Below are 15582 nucleotides of genomic sequence, written 5' to 3'. Positions count from 1 at the left end.
TTGTATTCAATTGTGGTGTAATTGTATTTGATTGTCCCGTGATCGGCTTCGATTGCCCCGTGATTGTTTGATTGCCTGAGACCCCACCCTCCCCCCCCCACCACACCCAACCCCACCCCCCCCCCCCCCCCCCCACCACCTCCAACCACCACCTTCCGAGTGCATCAGATTTGCTTGTGCTGTGATTGGAGTCGATTGTGCTGTAATTGTATTTGATTGTCCCGTGATCGACTTCGATTGCCCCGTGATTGTTTGATTGCCTGAGACCCCACTTCCCGCCACACCCAATCCCACCCTCCCCCATCACCTTCCGAGTGCATCAGATTTGATTGGGCTGTGATTGGAGTCGATTGTGCTGTAATTGTATTTGATTGTCCCGTGATCGGCTTCGATTGCCCCGTGATTGTTTGATTGCCTGAGACCCCACTTCCCGCCACACCCAATCCCACCCTCCCCCATCACCTTCCGAGTGCATCAGATTTGATTGGGCTGTGATTGGAGTCGATTGTGCTGTAATTGTATTTGATTGTCCCGTGATCGGCTTCGATTGCCCCGTGATTGTTTGATTGCCTGAGACCCCACTTCCCGCCACACCCAACCCCACCCTCCCCCCCACCACACCCAACCCCACCCCCCCACCCCCCACCACCTCCAACCACCACCTTCCGAGTGCATCAGATTTGCTTGTGCTGTGATTGGAGTCGATTGTGCTGTAATTGTATTTGATTGTCCCGTGATCGGCTTCGATTGCCCCGTGATTGTTTGATTGCCTGAGACCCCACTTCCCGCCACACCCAATCCCACCCTCCCCCCATCACCTTCCGAGTGCATCAGATCTGCTTGTGCTGTGATTGGAGTCGATTGTGCTGTAATTGGATTTGATTGTCCCGTGATTGTTTGATTGCCTCTGAGACCCCACTTCCCACCAACCCCAATACCTCTCAAATACTCCCTTTTTGCTAGGTAGGTGCTCTTTTTTTCTGGGTAGTCTCGGAGGAAAACCCCATAAATTTAGCAATCCAAAATGGCAAGAAGGGGGCTTTCCGATGACGAGGTATACAGGTACATGGACCAGTCGGATGAGTTCTTTTGGGAAGAATCATCCGTCGAATCTTCCGGGTCCGATTTTGAACCTGTAGAAAGCAGTGGTTCCCTGACCGATACTGATGACGAGGCTATGGTCCCGGCTAGAGCCAGGCGTACCAGACCCCAAGTCGTTAGACCGCAGGTGGCGCAGGATCCGCCTCAAGGGCAGCAGGGTGGTGCTAGCGCTGTTGATAGTTTTCTTGGTGAGGCAGGCACCAGCAGCGCAGCATCTCCTGGACTTAGTGCCAGTGCTTCCGTAGACCCTGACGAAGTGGTGAGCGTCAGCATGGAAGTTGAAACTGGTACGGTGGCAAGTGCAGTAGTACCCCCGTCGCAGCCACCAACAAGAAGACTGGCCCGTAGTACCCATAGACTCCCAGAGGTGCTGGCACAACCAGATTGGCAATCCCCTGATTCCGCCGCACCCGTAGTGCCCCCTTTCACCGCCCAGTCTGGAGTCCAGGTGGCGACAGCTCATCTAGGAACGGCCCTAGACTTTTTGCAGCTGTTCATCACCCAGGTTCTCTTGGACTTAATTGTGGTTGAGACCAACCGTAAAGCCACACAATTCATCACCGAGCACCCGGAGAGCATGTATGCCCAGCCTTTCGGGTGGAAACCAGTCCAAGTTTCCGACATTAAAATCTTTTTGGCCCTTATCCTTCACTTGGGACTAATGAAACAGAATGTACTGCGGTCGTATTGGTCTACGAACCCAGTAAATCATGTTCCCTTGTACCCTGCTGCCATGTCCAGGACACGATTTGAGTCCATCCTGCGCTTCCTGCACTTCAACGACGACAAAACCTGTCATGAAAAGGGCCACCCTGCTTATGACCGGCTCCACAAAATTCGGCCCCTCATAGACCACCTGTCATCAACATTTGCAGATGCTTATATCCCTGAACAGAACATCTGCGTAGACGAGTCCCTCTTACGCTTTACCGGGCGCCTTGGCATCAAACAGTACATCCCAAGCAAGCGCGCCCGGTATGGGGTGAAACTGTATAAGCTCTGTGAAAGGGCCACAGGCTATACATGTCGTTTTAGGGTCTATGAGGGAAAAGACTCAAAATTGGAGCCGGTCGGATGCCCTGACTACCTGGGGAGCAGTGAAAAGGTTGTGTGGGACTTGGTGTCACCCTTGTTCCAGAAGGGGTACCATCTTTTTGTGGACAATTATTACACAAGTGTGGCCCTCTTTCAGCACTTAAAGTTAGAAGGAATCCGATGCTGTGGCACTGCGTGGCCTAGTCGCCAGGGCTTCCCCCAACGGCTCGTTACCACCAGACTTTTACGGGGGCAGAGGGTCGCCTTGCGTACTGAAGACCTGCTCGCGGTGAAATGGAGGGACAAGAGGGACGTTTACTTTCTGTCCACCATTCACACAGACACGACAGTCCAAATTCAACGGGCAACTGCGGTCATTGAAAAGCCCCTTGTCGTCCACGAATATAATGTCAACATGGGAGGGGTGGACTTCAATGACCAGAGGTTAGCGCCCTATTTAGTTACCCGGAAAACAAGACGCTGGTATAAGAAAGTGTCTTTTTATCTGATTCAATTGGCAGTTTACAACAGCTTTGTTCTCTACAGTAAGGCTGGGAGAACTGGATCTTTCCTCCAATTTCAGGAAGAGATCATTATGGACATCCTGTATCCAGGAGGTGCCAGGCCCCCCCCCAGATGCAACTAGCCGACTGCATGGAAGGCATTACGCCTATCAGCTTCCGTGTGCCCCAGGTCAACGCATCCGAAGAAAACGTTGCCGTGTCTGCAGCAGGGCTGGAACAAGGAGTGACACCGTTTATTATTGTCCCCGCTGTCCTGACCAGCCTGGTCTATGCGTAGGGCCGTGTTTTGAGAGGTACCACGAGCAGGTACACTATTAGAACCTAGGGAACTCCAGACACAGGAGTAGGCACACACTCAGTGGTCTTTCGCACATTGTCGCAGGGAGAGGAGAGGTAAGCTTGAAGACCAAACGGGTAAGCATAAAAATGGGAAGAAGGATCGGTTTCCATGCTTGATATTGCTGATCTGTCCTGGGTTGGCGATATAAGACGGCATGTTTGAATTTCCCTTGAGTGTGGACACCCCCGGTTTATATGTGATTTGGGCCTATGATGATGCTTTAATGCCACACAGAGTCCTCTCTATTGGCAGGCATATTGCTGTATCCTACAGGCATAATGCTGTATACTAAAGTTCTGAGGCCCAGTCACATAAGTTGGTGGCTCACCCTGAGTGCAGGGTGGCACGGGGTGTCTCTCTCCTGAGGTTATCACTGCCATTGATGTGGAGGAAGATCTGCCATTGATGTGGAGCAAGGTATGTTTGCCGTTCATTTTTCCTTTCAGCCCAGAGTGCATTACTTGTATACCCAATATAAGGAGTATAGCAGAAACTCCTAATACTGGCCATACATGTAATGATTGCAGAGACCCTAAAATGCCAGGACAGACTCCACAAATGACCCCATTTTGGAAAGAGGACACCCTAAAGTATTATGTGAGGTGCACGGTGAGTTCATAAAAGATTTTAGTTTTTGTCACAAGTTAGCAGAATTTTTTTTTTTATTTTTTTTTAACAAAGTGTCATTTTCCGTTAACTTGTGACAAAAAATAAAATTTTCAATGACCTCACCATTCCCCTCATGGAATACCTTGTTGTGTATTCTTTCCAAAATGGAGTCATTTGTGGGGTTTGTTAACTGTCCTGGCAAGTGGGCGGGGTGCTAAATTTTGAGCACCCCTGTAAAGCCTAAAGGTACTCATTGGACTCTGGACCCCTTAGCGCAGTTAGGGTGCAAAAAGGTGCCACACATGTGGTATCGCCGTACTCGGGAGAAGTAGTACAATGTGTTTTGGGGTGTATTTTTACACATACCCATGCTGGGTGGGAGAAATACCTCTGCAAATGACAATCTTTTGATTTTTTTACACACAATTGTCCATTTACAGAGAGATTTCTCCCACCCAGCATGGGTATGTGTAAAAATACACCCCAAAACACATTGTACTACTTCTCCCGAGTACGGCAATACCACATGTGTGGCACTTTTTTGCACCCTAACTGCGCTAAAGGGCCCAAAGTCCAATGAGCACCTTTAGGCTTTCACAGGTCATTTTGCGGAATTTGATTTCCAGACTACTCCTCACGGTTTAGGGCCCCTAAAATGCCAGGGCAGTATAGGAACCCCACAAATGACCCCATTTTAGAAAGAAGACACCCCAAGGTATTCCGTTAGGAGTATGGTGAGTTCATAGAAGATTTTATTTTTTGTCACAAGTTAGCGGAAAATGACACTTTGTGAAAAAAACAATACAAATCAATTTTCCGCTAACTTTTGACAAAAAATAAAATCTTCTATGAACTCACCATACTCCTAACGGAATACCTTGGGGTGTCTTCTTTCTAAAATGGGGTCATTTGTGGGGTTCCTATACTGCCCTGGCATTTTAGGGGCCCTAAACCGTGAGGAGTAGTCTGGAAATCAAATTCCGCAAAATGACCTGTGAAATCCTAAAGGTACTCATTGGACTTTGGGCCCTTTAGCGCAGTTAGGGTGCAAAAAAGTGCCACACATGTGGTATCGCCGTACTCAGGAGAAGTAGTACAATGTGTTTTGGGGTGTATTTTTACACATACCCATGCTGGGTGGGAGAAATAACTCTGTAAATGGACAATTGTGTGTAAAAAAAATTAACAAATTGTCATTTACAGAGATATTTCTCCCACCCAGCATGGGTATGTGTAAAAATACACCCCAAAACACATTATACTACTTCTCCTGAGTACGGCAATACCACATATGTGGCACTTTTTTGCAGCCTAACTGCGCTAAGGGGTCCAAAGTCCAATGAGCACCTTTAGGCTTTACAGGGGTGCTTACAATTTAGCACCCCCCAAAATGTCAGGACAGTAAACACACCCCACAAATGACCCCATTTTGGAAAGTAGACCCTTCAAGGTATTCAGAGAGGGGCATGGTGAGTCCGTGGCAGATTTCATTTTTTTTTTGGTGCAAGTTAGAAGAAATGGAAACTTTTTTTTTTTTTTTTTTTTTTTCGTGTCACAAAGTGTCATTTTCCGCTTACTTGTGACAAAAATTAATACCTTCTATGAACTCACTATGCCTCTCAGTGAATACTTTGGGATGTCTTCTTTCCAAAATGGGGTAATTTGGGGGGTATTTATACTATCCTGGAATTCTAGCCCCTCATGAAACATGACAGGGGGTCAGAAAAGTCAGAGATGCTTGAAAATGGGAAAATTCACTTTTTGCACCATAGTTTGTAAACGCTATAACTTTTACCCAAACCAATAAATATACGCTGAATGGGTTTTTTTTAATCAAAAACATGTTTGTCCACATTTTTCGCGCTGCATGTATACAGAAATTTTACTTTATTTGAAAACTGTCAGCACAGAAAGTTAAAAAAATCATTTTTTTTGCCAAAATTCATGTCTTTTTTGCTGAATATAATAAAAAGTAAAAATCGCAGGAGCAATTAAATAGCACCAAAAGAAAGCTTTATTAGTGACAAGAAAAGGAGCCAAAATTCATTTAGGTGGTAGGTTGTATGAGCGAGCAATAAACCGTGAAAGCTGCAGTGGTCTGAATGGAAAAAAAGTGGCCGGTCCTTAAGGGGGGTAAAGCCCTAGGTCCTCAAGTGGTTAATGTGGGATACAGGATCATACTACGACTTTTTTTTACCTTAACCCATTCGCGTTCCGTCGTTTTTCACTTGAGCAATGTTCACCTCCCATTGATTAGCCTATAACTTTATCACTACTTATCACAATGAGCTGATCTATATCTTGTTTTTTCCGCCACCAATTAGGCTTTCTTTGGGGGGTACATTTTGCTAAGAGCCACTTTACTGTAAATGCATTTTAACAGGAAGAATAAGAAAAAAATGGAAAAAATCATTATTTCTCAGTTTTCAGCCATTATAGTTTGAAAATAATACATGCCTCCATAATTAAAACTCACGTATTGTATTTGCCCGTTTGTCCCGTTATTACACCGTTAAAATTAGGTCCCTATCACAATGTATGGCGACAATATTTTATTTGGAAATGTGCATTTTTCCCGTTTTGCATCTCACTATTAACAAGTTTAAAATAAAAAAAAATATAGAAATATTTCATCTTTACATTGATATTTAAAAAGTTTAGAACCTTAGGTAAATATTTACTTTTTTTTTTTTATTGTAATGTTTTTTTTTTAATTTATATTAAACATTTTATTTGGGTATTTTTGGGAGGGTGGGATGTAAACCATAGTTTTATAATGTAATTGTGTGTTGATTTTAATTTTTTTTTAGTTTTACTTTTTGGCCACAAGATGGCGGCCATGAGTTTGTTTACATGACTTCACTCTAAGCGTAACACACGCTTAGTGATGCATGGGGGAGGCAACAGCCAGAAAAAGCACAGTTTCTGAGAGAAGCTGTCGCTTTTTCAGCGGGGGAGAGGAATCAGTGATCGGGCACCATAGCCCAATTCAATGATTGCCTGGCTATCGAACCGCGGGCGCACGCACGTTATCGGCCGCGGTAGCGAGCATGGTTCCTGGATGTAGTTTCTACGTCCAGGAACCAAAATGGGTTAAAGAGGACCTGTTAGGTATAGGGTTCTAAGAGAAAAAAAAACACATCAGTAGCTAAATATTGGCTCTACTTACATTACATATGCATTTCACTGTCCACGTTTGGATTTCACAGAATTTTTATATAGTATTTGCAGAGAATGATGCTCCTGACAGCTCATGGCAGGTTTCATGTTTGTCTGTCTCCTATGAAGCCAATTGTGATGTCATATCCTCCCTGCTTCCTGTTAATTCGACTCACAAAGATTCTAATGGACAACCCTACTGTGCAGTGACTATTAGCCATGTGGCTAGGAACAATAGCTGACTCATGCAGTATACTCTAACGGAACATGTGCCCTGTGAATTTTTTTTTTTTATTTTTATTTTTAGTGCTGCGAGTTTAGGCTGCTGCTGTTAGAAGCTGCTGTAACATGAGCCTGTAACTTCTCACTGTGAAAGCAGCCTTAGGGCGTGATAGGGAAATGAAGGGGATGACCCAAGGTAGTGCACTGGGGAAAAGCAGCCCCAGAATGCTTTGCAGTATCTGTTATGCGTCCTGCCGGCCTCCTTACAGAGCTTGGGAATAACAGCCTTGCTGTTCAGCACACATCACAATAAGATTTTTAACTTCAGTATTGCCTTTTTGGCTTCCTTCTAAACTGTTTAACACAGGAGAATAGAGGTTTAAATTGGCTTTTGCAGCCTGACAGTTACTCTTTAATATCAATATCTGGCTACTGCTGGGAACAGAGACTTGGATAATAAACAGCTATTTTATTGCTAAGTGAAGTTTAATATTTACACCACTGCCCATTTCCTCAATACAAAATGGTGATCAACCCACTCAGATGAGTTTCAACAGCAGTAATTGTGTCAAAACATATCCATTTCAGAGCAAAACATTTTTAGTCACCCCAACATGAGTGGCACAGAGTTGTACTCTGACCATTCACCACCTGACATATACTGGCTGCCTCCAAGTCCTGTTGACTAATTAAAATGGCAAAGTGTTTGCTTATTGCATTCGCCTACCAGAATATGCAGGATCTAAAGCTACCTCCCTGCTATTTCTGCAGGAGTCCGCCCACACAATACATTGCATCTCAACAGGGGTGCCGCGTGTAGCCCATCTTGTACCCCCAAGATGACTGGTCAGAGCACACATCTTTCTCTTGGGTAACGTGTAATCTACATTAGTACCTCTCCAGTCTTGGCTCACTTAGTTTCTCACTGTGCCACTCGTGTGGGTGTGCTTAAAAATTTTTTTGTTCTTAAATGGATATGTTTTGACACAATTACTGCTGTTGAAACTCATCTGAGTGGGTTGATCATGATTTTGTATTGAGGAAATGGGCATAGTGGTGTAAATAATAAACTTCACTGAGCAATTAAATTGCTGTTTATCTAATACTCGAACTTGTACCAGTTATTTTCAGTAGCTTCTAAGCCAGGGAATGGTCGTGTAGAACTTTCCAACTAGAGTAGTTAAACAGTTGTAGGAATGTGCTAGCCTGCTTGGGGCACCAGCTGGGGTATGTATTGTGCACTTGGCGGGTAACTCAAGTGGTAGGTATGGTCTGGATGCAAACGGTTATCAGTCGATACAGGATTACACTAATGTATGCAGACTGAAAATGGACAGTTGAATTCTGCTGAGGATAAATTTTGTTCCATTGTCAAGATGGGCTGGCACCACAATCATAAATGGCTCTTTATTAGAATGCCATTAAAATGACAGTCAATATAAAAATAGGTTCTGGCGCTGCCATAGCCTATTTTTTAGATTGACAATTGTCATTTATGGCTTATGGATCTCATTGGTATTGAGACCTTTGGCTTGGGCACACAAACTTCTCTTTTTGATTGAGTGCTCCTCCACCTTCCATTTGGTTTCATTTGCCAAGATGCATACAAAATTTGCATAATCTTATATTCACTCTGAAAGATTATCCCCTCATTAACTATGCTTACTATGTGGTAGAGATGGTTGGTCAGATCAGGTTTACTATTAAATGTTTGAAAGTCACAACTACTTCAGTGTCTTGGGTATATGCAAAGAAAATGTTCATAATTGGTGTTGCTACAAGTCAGCTAGTGGAGCTCCAGTAATGGGCGGATGGGGGAAAAAAAAACCTTAATTCTGGTGTGTGTGTAATTCCAGATAAGCAACTGGCTGACTTTATACAACTGCTCTATTTCTGCACCAGGGTTCTTATATCTTCACTGGAATGGATTCAGCTTTTATTGAACTGAAAATGTATTACAGTATGGTCACACTTGCAATGGATGCTGTAATGATGGATGCACTGGAGTATTCTCATTTAGTGATGCACACTTCACCTACAGTGTACACCTCCATGCCTGCTGGTGGTGCCTGTTTGAGCCAGAGTGCTGACCAGTTGAATTGGCAACTTGTACACTGACTTCCAAAAACTTTAATCTGGATTGTGGGGAAGGCACTCCTATAGTGCAAATTGAAAATGTCAGCAGTGCTAGTTCTGGGGGCTACAGTGCTGGAGTGTAGGGCTTGTGTGGCTTGTTCTTCCTGGTGTATGGTCTGCTGGGAGCCAGGAAACGTTGATGCTACCTAAAATTTACTCCAGAAAGCATTGTTCCTATAGACTTATCGTGAGCCTGAGGTGAAAATAGACTGAGAAACCATTTAATATGGCCTCCCACTCCCAAAAAATACTTTTCTAGACCTCTCATGGCTTTCTGTATAAACATTTACAAAGTAGATTTAATGTTTTCTCTGCTAAATTGCAGTGTCTAAAGCATCCCAGAGGAAAAATACAACTATGAACAGTTCATAATTTTTTTTTTTTTATTCAGATGCATAGCTGGATATTAACTCTTTCAGGCTATTTCATGTCGCATGTCATTTTGGGTACACTTTAACAATGGCTTGCATGTATAGTGCTCTAAATTGATGTATGGGAGCTAGTACCTGACTGGATCTAGACCACAACAGTCCTAGTTGCCAAGTACTAGGGAGAGGAACAAACTACACCCCACTACAGTACAGAGAAACCGTACTCGCAGCTCTAGCCCTACTGTGATTTGACTGTAGATTGGCTTTAAAGGTGTGACGTAACAGTATAAATGTCTAACTTGTCTACTTACAGGATTTTCAATGAGGCCTATATCCCACATGGACTGAAAGTGGTGCGATGCTATGCAAACGGAGGACTGCAATCCTTAATGGAACTTGAGAAACGCTGGCGCCAACACTTCCTGGATGCCATGCAGCCCAAATTTCTTCCCCAGCAGTGGTCAGTTGACCATAACCACAGTAAGCTGATCAAGAAGTACGGTGCAGACTTGCCTATTAAGCTGGGCTAGGAGAGCTGTGTGACATTCTTCACAAAATGGACTGATGGGAGAATCCTAAAGGCTGCTAAGATACTGTAATATAACTTTTTACTGGAACGGTTTACATGATGGGCAGGCAGCAGCCATTGGTGCTCTAGCTGTTGACTGCAACCCTCCTAAAAGTCAGCAATTTAGGCTACAAGAGTGGTTGCTTAGCAGTGCCAATGCCCACTTTGGTCTGCTATCCCAGTTTTGTGGGGTGAAACTTATTTTTTAACTCTTGCTGTAATTTAAAGTATTTATTAAAATTTTGGGGGCTTGAACTAAAATCTAACCTACTGTAACTTTCTTTTACTTCTTTCACTGAGGCAGAGCTTGTGCCTTCAGTGCTGTTAGTCTATGCCCAGCAAACGTGACCTTTTTTCTATCCTGCTTCTGTATATGAAATATGCAATGTGAGAAGTGTTAATGTGCCAACTTGCTGTATGTATTTTGTATCCCGATGGCTTTAGTGTGAACTTTTGTGCATGGCTTTTCCATACTGTCTGAAGTAGATATGATCTTGGCCCATGTACTAGCCAGTGACATGGTAGTGTTTCTAATGAAGCTGATGGAAACTCCATGCACAGATATATTGGCAAGCATTATACTTCATATTGCCCTATGTACTTTTCTAATGAACTGGTTCATCTTATGGAAGTTTTTTCTACCCTGTTCCCTCTTCTGTTCTGTGTCATAGGGAGACTTCAGCTTGTGTTGTGAAGACTCCATTTATGGGTTTAGATGCCATTTATGAATGTTGCCTTACTTTTTATTCTCCCATGTGACTTATTTATTCATATTTGTGTGGAGAAATCTGATCTGTATGTCTTAAGAACTATGTTCATTTAAAAAGCATAAATCATCATTTAATATTACCTGTTTGGCGCTGTTTATTTCTAGTGCGACTATAACCAAGGGCCTTTAAGTGACCCCTAGCTAAAAATTAAACTGGGATAAACAATTGTCTGTCCTACTCTTACAAATGTAATAGTTTCTCTCCAGTTTTGACCCAAACTTCACTATCTGATAAGGTATTACAGCCATAAAAAGCTTGCCTTGCTTGTACCCTAGTCATGTATAAGCCGATATACCCACCTTTCCCTCAAACCAGGAAAAAGTGACATACATTAGATATATTTGAGGCAGCACCCTCCCTGTAGCCAGATGTTCCACAAATGTTAGGCTGCACCCCTCTCCAAAGCAGATGTGCCCCCAGTAGGCAGCTGTCCATAGCCAAACATGTGCCCAGTAGGCAGCTCCCCCTCCCCATAGCCAGTTGTGTCCCAGTAGAAGCCTTCCCCACACGTGTACCTGCAGTGGAGTGTGACATCTGCCAGCACCTGTGATTGAAAATGTCAGCTTACACAAGTATACCCAGGCTTCTTACTAAAGACTAGTTTGTTTCTATGTAAAGAGGACCCGATGTGTTTTTCATATCTTAATAGGACACAGAGGCTTGTTTTGTGTACATTGACATGCCTCTGTCCTTGTTTTGCTACCTCCAGCCGCGCCCCCCCCCCCCATCTGCTGACCCAAAACAAACGCCAGGCTAGCAACAATCTGCTTGTCACTAGCCTGCTATTTACCTGCAGCTTGTCACTCATCACCACTCCCCCCGCCTGTGTCCCTTCCTGCATCGGTAAGCTTCCTCCAATTGCAAGTACTTCCTGGGTCGCGGCTTAGCTTCCGAGATTGGAGGAAGCTTACAAAGGCGGGGAGCGGTGATGAGTGACAGGGTGCTGGTAACTAGCAGGCTAGTGACAAACAGATTTTTGCTAGCCTGCTTTTTTTTTTTTTCTTGCGCAAGGTGACATGGCTACACGCTGGAACCCAGCTATGGGGCTCTTGTGAATCTTGCACACTGGGGCTTTCATGTTGGAAATGATGGGGTTGAGGGTCGGCTTCTTGGCCAGGAGCATTTTGTTCCCAAAGGCAGATGCCATTTTAATGTAGCTTTAAAATTTCTAAGCTTTGGAAGTGATGAAATGCCCTTTTATGTTTAAAAATGGGGTAGGTCTGTCCTAATCCGCCACGTAAACGCACACGACTGCCCTTTCTGGCCCCGTCCTCCGGCTCTCTGCACATACGCAGTGCTAAAAAGCACTGACACATGGACAGATGCTGGGACACTTGCCTATTAGGTAGGATACTTTTAATTGACAAGCATGGGGCTCTTAACTAAAATCTTTTATGGGCACCTGGCCCTTTTTTTTTTTTTTTTTTTTTTTTTTTTTTTTTTTTTTTTTTCTCCCACAGATGGCAGCCTTACTTCCAGGTTTACTGAAGTTTGTGTGCAACAGCGTTTGTTTTAACCACTTCACCCCAAAGTGGTTTTTACCCTAATGGATGAGCAGTGTTTTTTTTTTTTTTTTTTTTTTTTTATCTGCCTATTTGTCCTGGTTATCACAACAGTTCACAACCTCATTATGTCCCTAGTACAAAGTATGGTGACAATATAATATTTGGAAATAAAGGGGTAATTTTTTTGTCTCCCTAATCGCACGGGAGCACACGTGCACAGAGGCAGCAGCACTGTTTGACTTATAAAAACGTCCTAGAGCCATTAAGAGGCTCTAGCAGGACGTTTTAGAAGTCTGGTTGTCATGAAGTGGTTAATACACACTCCCATTGACTTGCATTCAGACTGTGGCAAAACCACAGCTAACACTACTTTTGCACAAAAAAAATCGATTTTGCTGTGCTTTAACTGGGCAAAGTGTGCCTTTATAGTGCCAGTGAGGAATACTTTCCCTGTACTGTATGCTCCCGCTGCAACTGCATGATGCAATGTTTTACCAGTGTTGCAATTAGTGTTGGGCGAACATCTAGATGTTTGGGCCGAACATGGCCGCGATGTTCGGGTGTTCGATCCGAACTCCGAACATAATGGAAGTCAATGGGGACCCGAACTTTTGTGCTTTGTAAAGCCTCCTTACATGCTACATACCCCAAATTTACAGGGTATGTGCACCTTGGGAGTGGGTACAAGAGGAAAAAATTTTTTTAGCAAAAAGAGCTTATAGTTTTTGAGAAAATCGATTTTAAAGTTTCAAAGGGAAAACTGTCTTTTAAATGCGGGAAATGTCTGTTTTCTTTGCACAGGTAACATGCTTTTTGTTGGCATGCAGTCATAAATGTAATACATATAAGAGGTTCCAGGAAAAGGGACCGGTAACGCTAACCCAGCAGCAGCACACGTGATGGAACAGGAGGAGGGTGGCGCAGGAGGAGAAGGCCACGCTTTGAGACACAACAACCCAGGCCTTGCATGAGGACAAGAAGCGTGCGGATAGCAATTTGCATTTTGTCGCCATGCAGTCATAAATGTAATACAGATGAGGTTCAATAAACAGGGACCGAAAACGCTAACCCATCACAGATGTTCATTGTTCATGTTACTTGGGGTCCGGGAGTGTTGCGTAGTCGTTTCCAATCCAGGATTGATTCATTTTAATTTGAGTCAGACGGTCTGCATTTTCTGTGGAGAGGCGGATACGCCGCCGATCTGTGACGATGCCTCCGGCAGCACTGAAACAGCGTTCCGACATAACGCTGGCTGCCGGGCAAGCCAGCACCTCTATTGCGTACATTGCCAGTTTGTGCCAGGTGTCTAGCTTCGATACCCAATAGTTGAAGGGTGCAGATGGATTGTTCAACACAGCTACGCCATCTGACATGTAGTCCTTGACCATCTTCTCCAGGCGATCGGTGTTGGAGGTGGATCTGCACGCTTGCTGTTCTGTGTGCTGCTGCATGGGTGTCAGAAAATTTTCCCACTCCAAGGACACTGCCGATACCATTCCCTTTTGGGCACTAGCTGCGGCTTGTGTTGTTTGCTGCCCTCCTGGTCGTCCTGGGTTTGCGGAAGTCAGTCTGTCGGCGTACAACTGGCTAGAGGAGGGGGAGGATGTCAATCTCCTCTCTAAAGTCTCCACAAGGGCCTGCTGGTATTCTTCCATTTTGACCTGTCTGGCTCTTTCTTCAAGCAGTTTTGGAACATTGTGTTTGTACCGTGGATCCAGAAGGGTATAAACCCAGTAATTGGTGTTGTCCAGAATGCGCACAATGCGTGGGTCGCGTTCAATGTTGTCCTAGGCCGAAGAGGTCATAGCCTAGGGTCAAAAAACCTGTTTATTTGGGCAATTTCAATGGTGGCGAGTCTGACGTACATAAATCGCAGCAATGGCCGTTAGCAACGTCTGAATCTCACGAAATGTCTCATGCAGGTAGAAGACATATTGTTAGACTTGGGCTCCAAAGATGGGTTCCCTACATCTCTGCAAACCAGAGTTACAGGGCTCCAAATTTGGTAAAAATCCCCCATAGGCTTTCATTGGGCCTCCTATTTACAGTTCCAAAATCTCACATCTTTTCAAAGGGCAATTACTCAGCAGTGGCAAATTTTCTAGCATTGTAGGGACCCTTAGGGGGAACATGACTGGTGAGTTTCGGGCCCCTAGGCCAAAGAGGTCATAGCCTAGGGTCACAAAAACCTGTTTATTTGGGCTATTTCAATGGTAGTGATGGTGACGTACATAAATCGCAGCAATGGCCGTTAGCAAAGTCTGAATCTCATGAAATGTCTCATGCAGGTAGAAGACGTAATTGTTAGACTTGGATTCCAAAGATGGGGTCCCTACATCTCTGCAAACCAGAGTTACAGGGGTCCAAAATTGGTAAAATCCCCCGTAGGATTTAATTGCCTCCCTATTTCACTTTCCAAAATCTCACATCTTTTCAAAGGGCAATGGCTCAGCAGTACCAAATGTTCTAGCATTGTAGGGACCCTTAGGGGGATCATGACTGGTGAGTTTTGCCACTGCTGAGCCATTGCCCTTTGAAATGGTGTGAGATTTTGGAACGGTAAATAGGAGGCCCAATGAAAGCCTATGGGAGATTTTACCAATTTTGGACCCCTGTAACTCTGGTTTGCAGAGATGTAGGGACCCCATCTTTGGAATCCAAGTCTAACAATATGTCTTTTACCTGCATGAGACATTTCGTGAGATTCAGACGTTGCTAACGGCCATTGCTGCGATTTATGTACGTCAGACTCGCCACCATTGAAATTGCCCAATAAACAGGTTTTGTGACCCTAGGCTATGACCTCTTCGGCCTAGGACTGCATTGAATGCGACCCACGCATTGTGCGCATTCTGGACAACACCAATTACTGGGTTTATACCCTTCTGGATCCACGGTACAAAGGGCTGGTGCACACCGAGCGGCTTTTTGGGTGTTTTCAGATCCGCTTGCGGCTGCGGATCTGCTTGGTCAATGTATCTCAATGGGGTGGTGCACACCAGAGCGGCAGGCGTTTTGCAGAAACGAAAAATGCCTGGGTGAGGCATTTTTTGGATTTCGGATGCGTTTCTGCCCCAATGTTAAGTATAGGAAAAACGCAAACCGCTCTGAAAAACGCCTGTTCAGAGCGGTTTTGCAGGCGTTTTTGTTACAGAAGCTGTTCAGTAACAGCTTTACTGTAACAATATATGAAATCTACTATACTGAAAACCGCAGCAGCAATCCGCAAAACGCTAGCA

The 15582-nt window shown here is 44.4% G+C and overlaps 2 protein-coding genes across 7 annotated transcripts in view; both read left to right on the top strand.

The window, feature by feature from the left end:
* Window positions 1–10914, top strand: part of EXD2 (exonuclease 3'-5' domain containing 2) — a 29767-nt gene extending 18853 nt beyond the window's left edge. For all 3 annotated transcript variants that reach the window (XM_068253840.1, XM_068253841.1, XM_068253839.1), the window contains exon 9: window positions 9811–10914. In XM_068253840.1, coding sequence (XP_068109941.1) covers window positions 9811–10027 — 217 coding nt within the window. In that variant the 3' untranslated portion in view covers window positions 10028–10914. The remainder of the gene's footprint in view (window positions 1–9810) is intronic.
* Window positions 3220–15582, top strand: part of PLEKHD1 (pleckstrin homology and coiled-coil domain containing D1) — a 664905-nt gene continuing 652542 nt past the window's right edge. For all 4 annotated transcript variants that reach the window (XM_068253846.1, XM_068253843.1, XM_068253847.1 and 1 more), the window contains exon 1: window positions 3220–3417. The gene's annotated coding sequence lies outside the window, so the exon portion shown is untranslated. The remainder of the gene's footprint in view (window positions 3418–15582) is intronic.

This window comes from Hyperolius riggenbachi, chromosome 9 (genome assembly GCF_040937935.1).
Source record: "Hyperolius riggenbachi isolate aHypRig1 chromosome 9, aHypRig1.pri, whole genome shotgun sequence".
Classification (NCBI taxonomy): domain Eukaryota; kingdom Metazoa; phylum Chordata; class Amphibia; order Anura; family Hyperoliidae; genus Hyperolius; species Hyperolius riggenbachi.
This window is presented reverse-complemented; position numbering and strand designations above follow the sequence as displayed.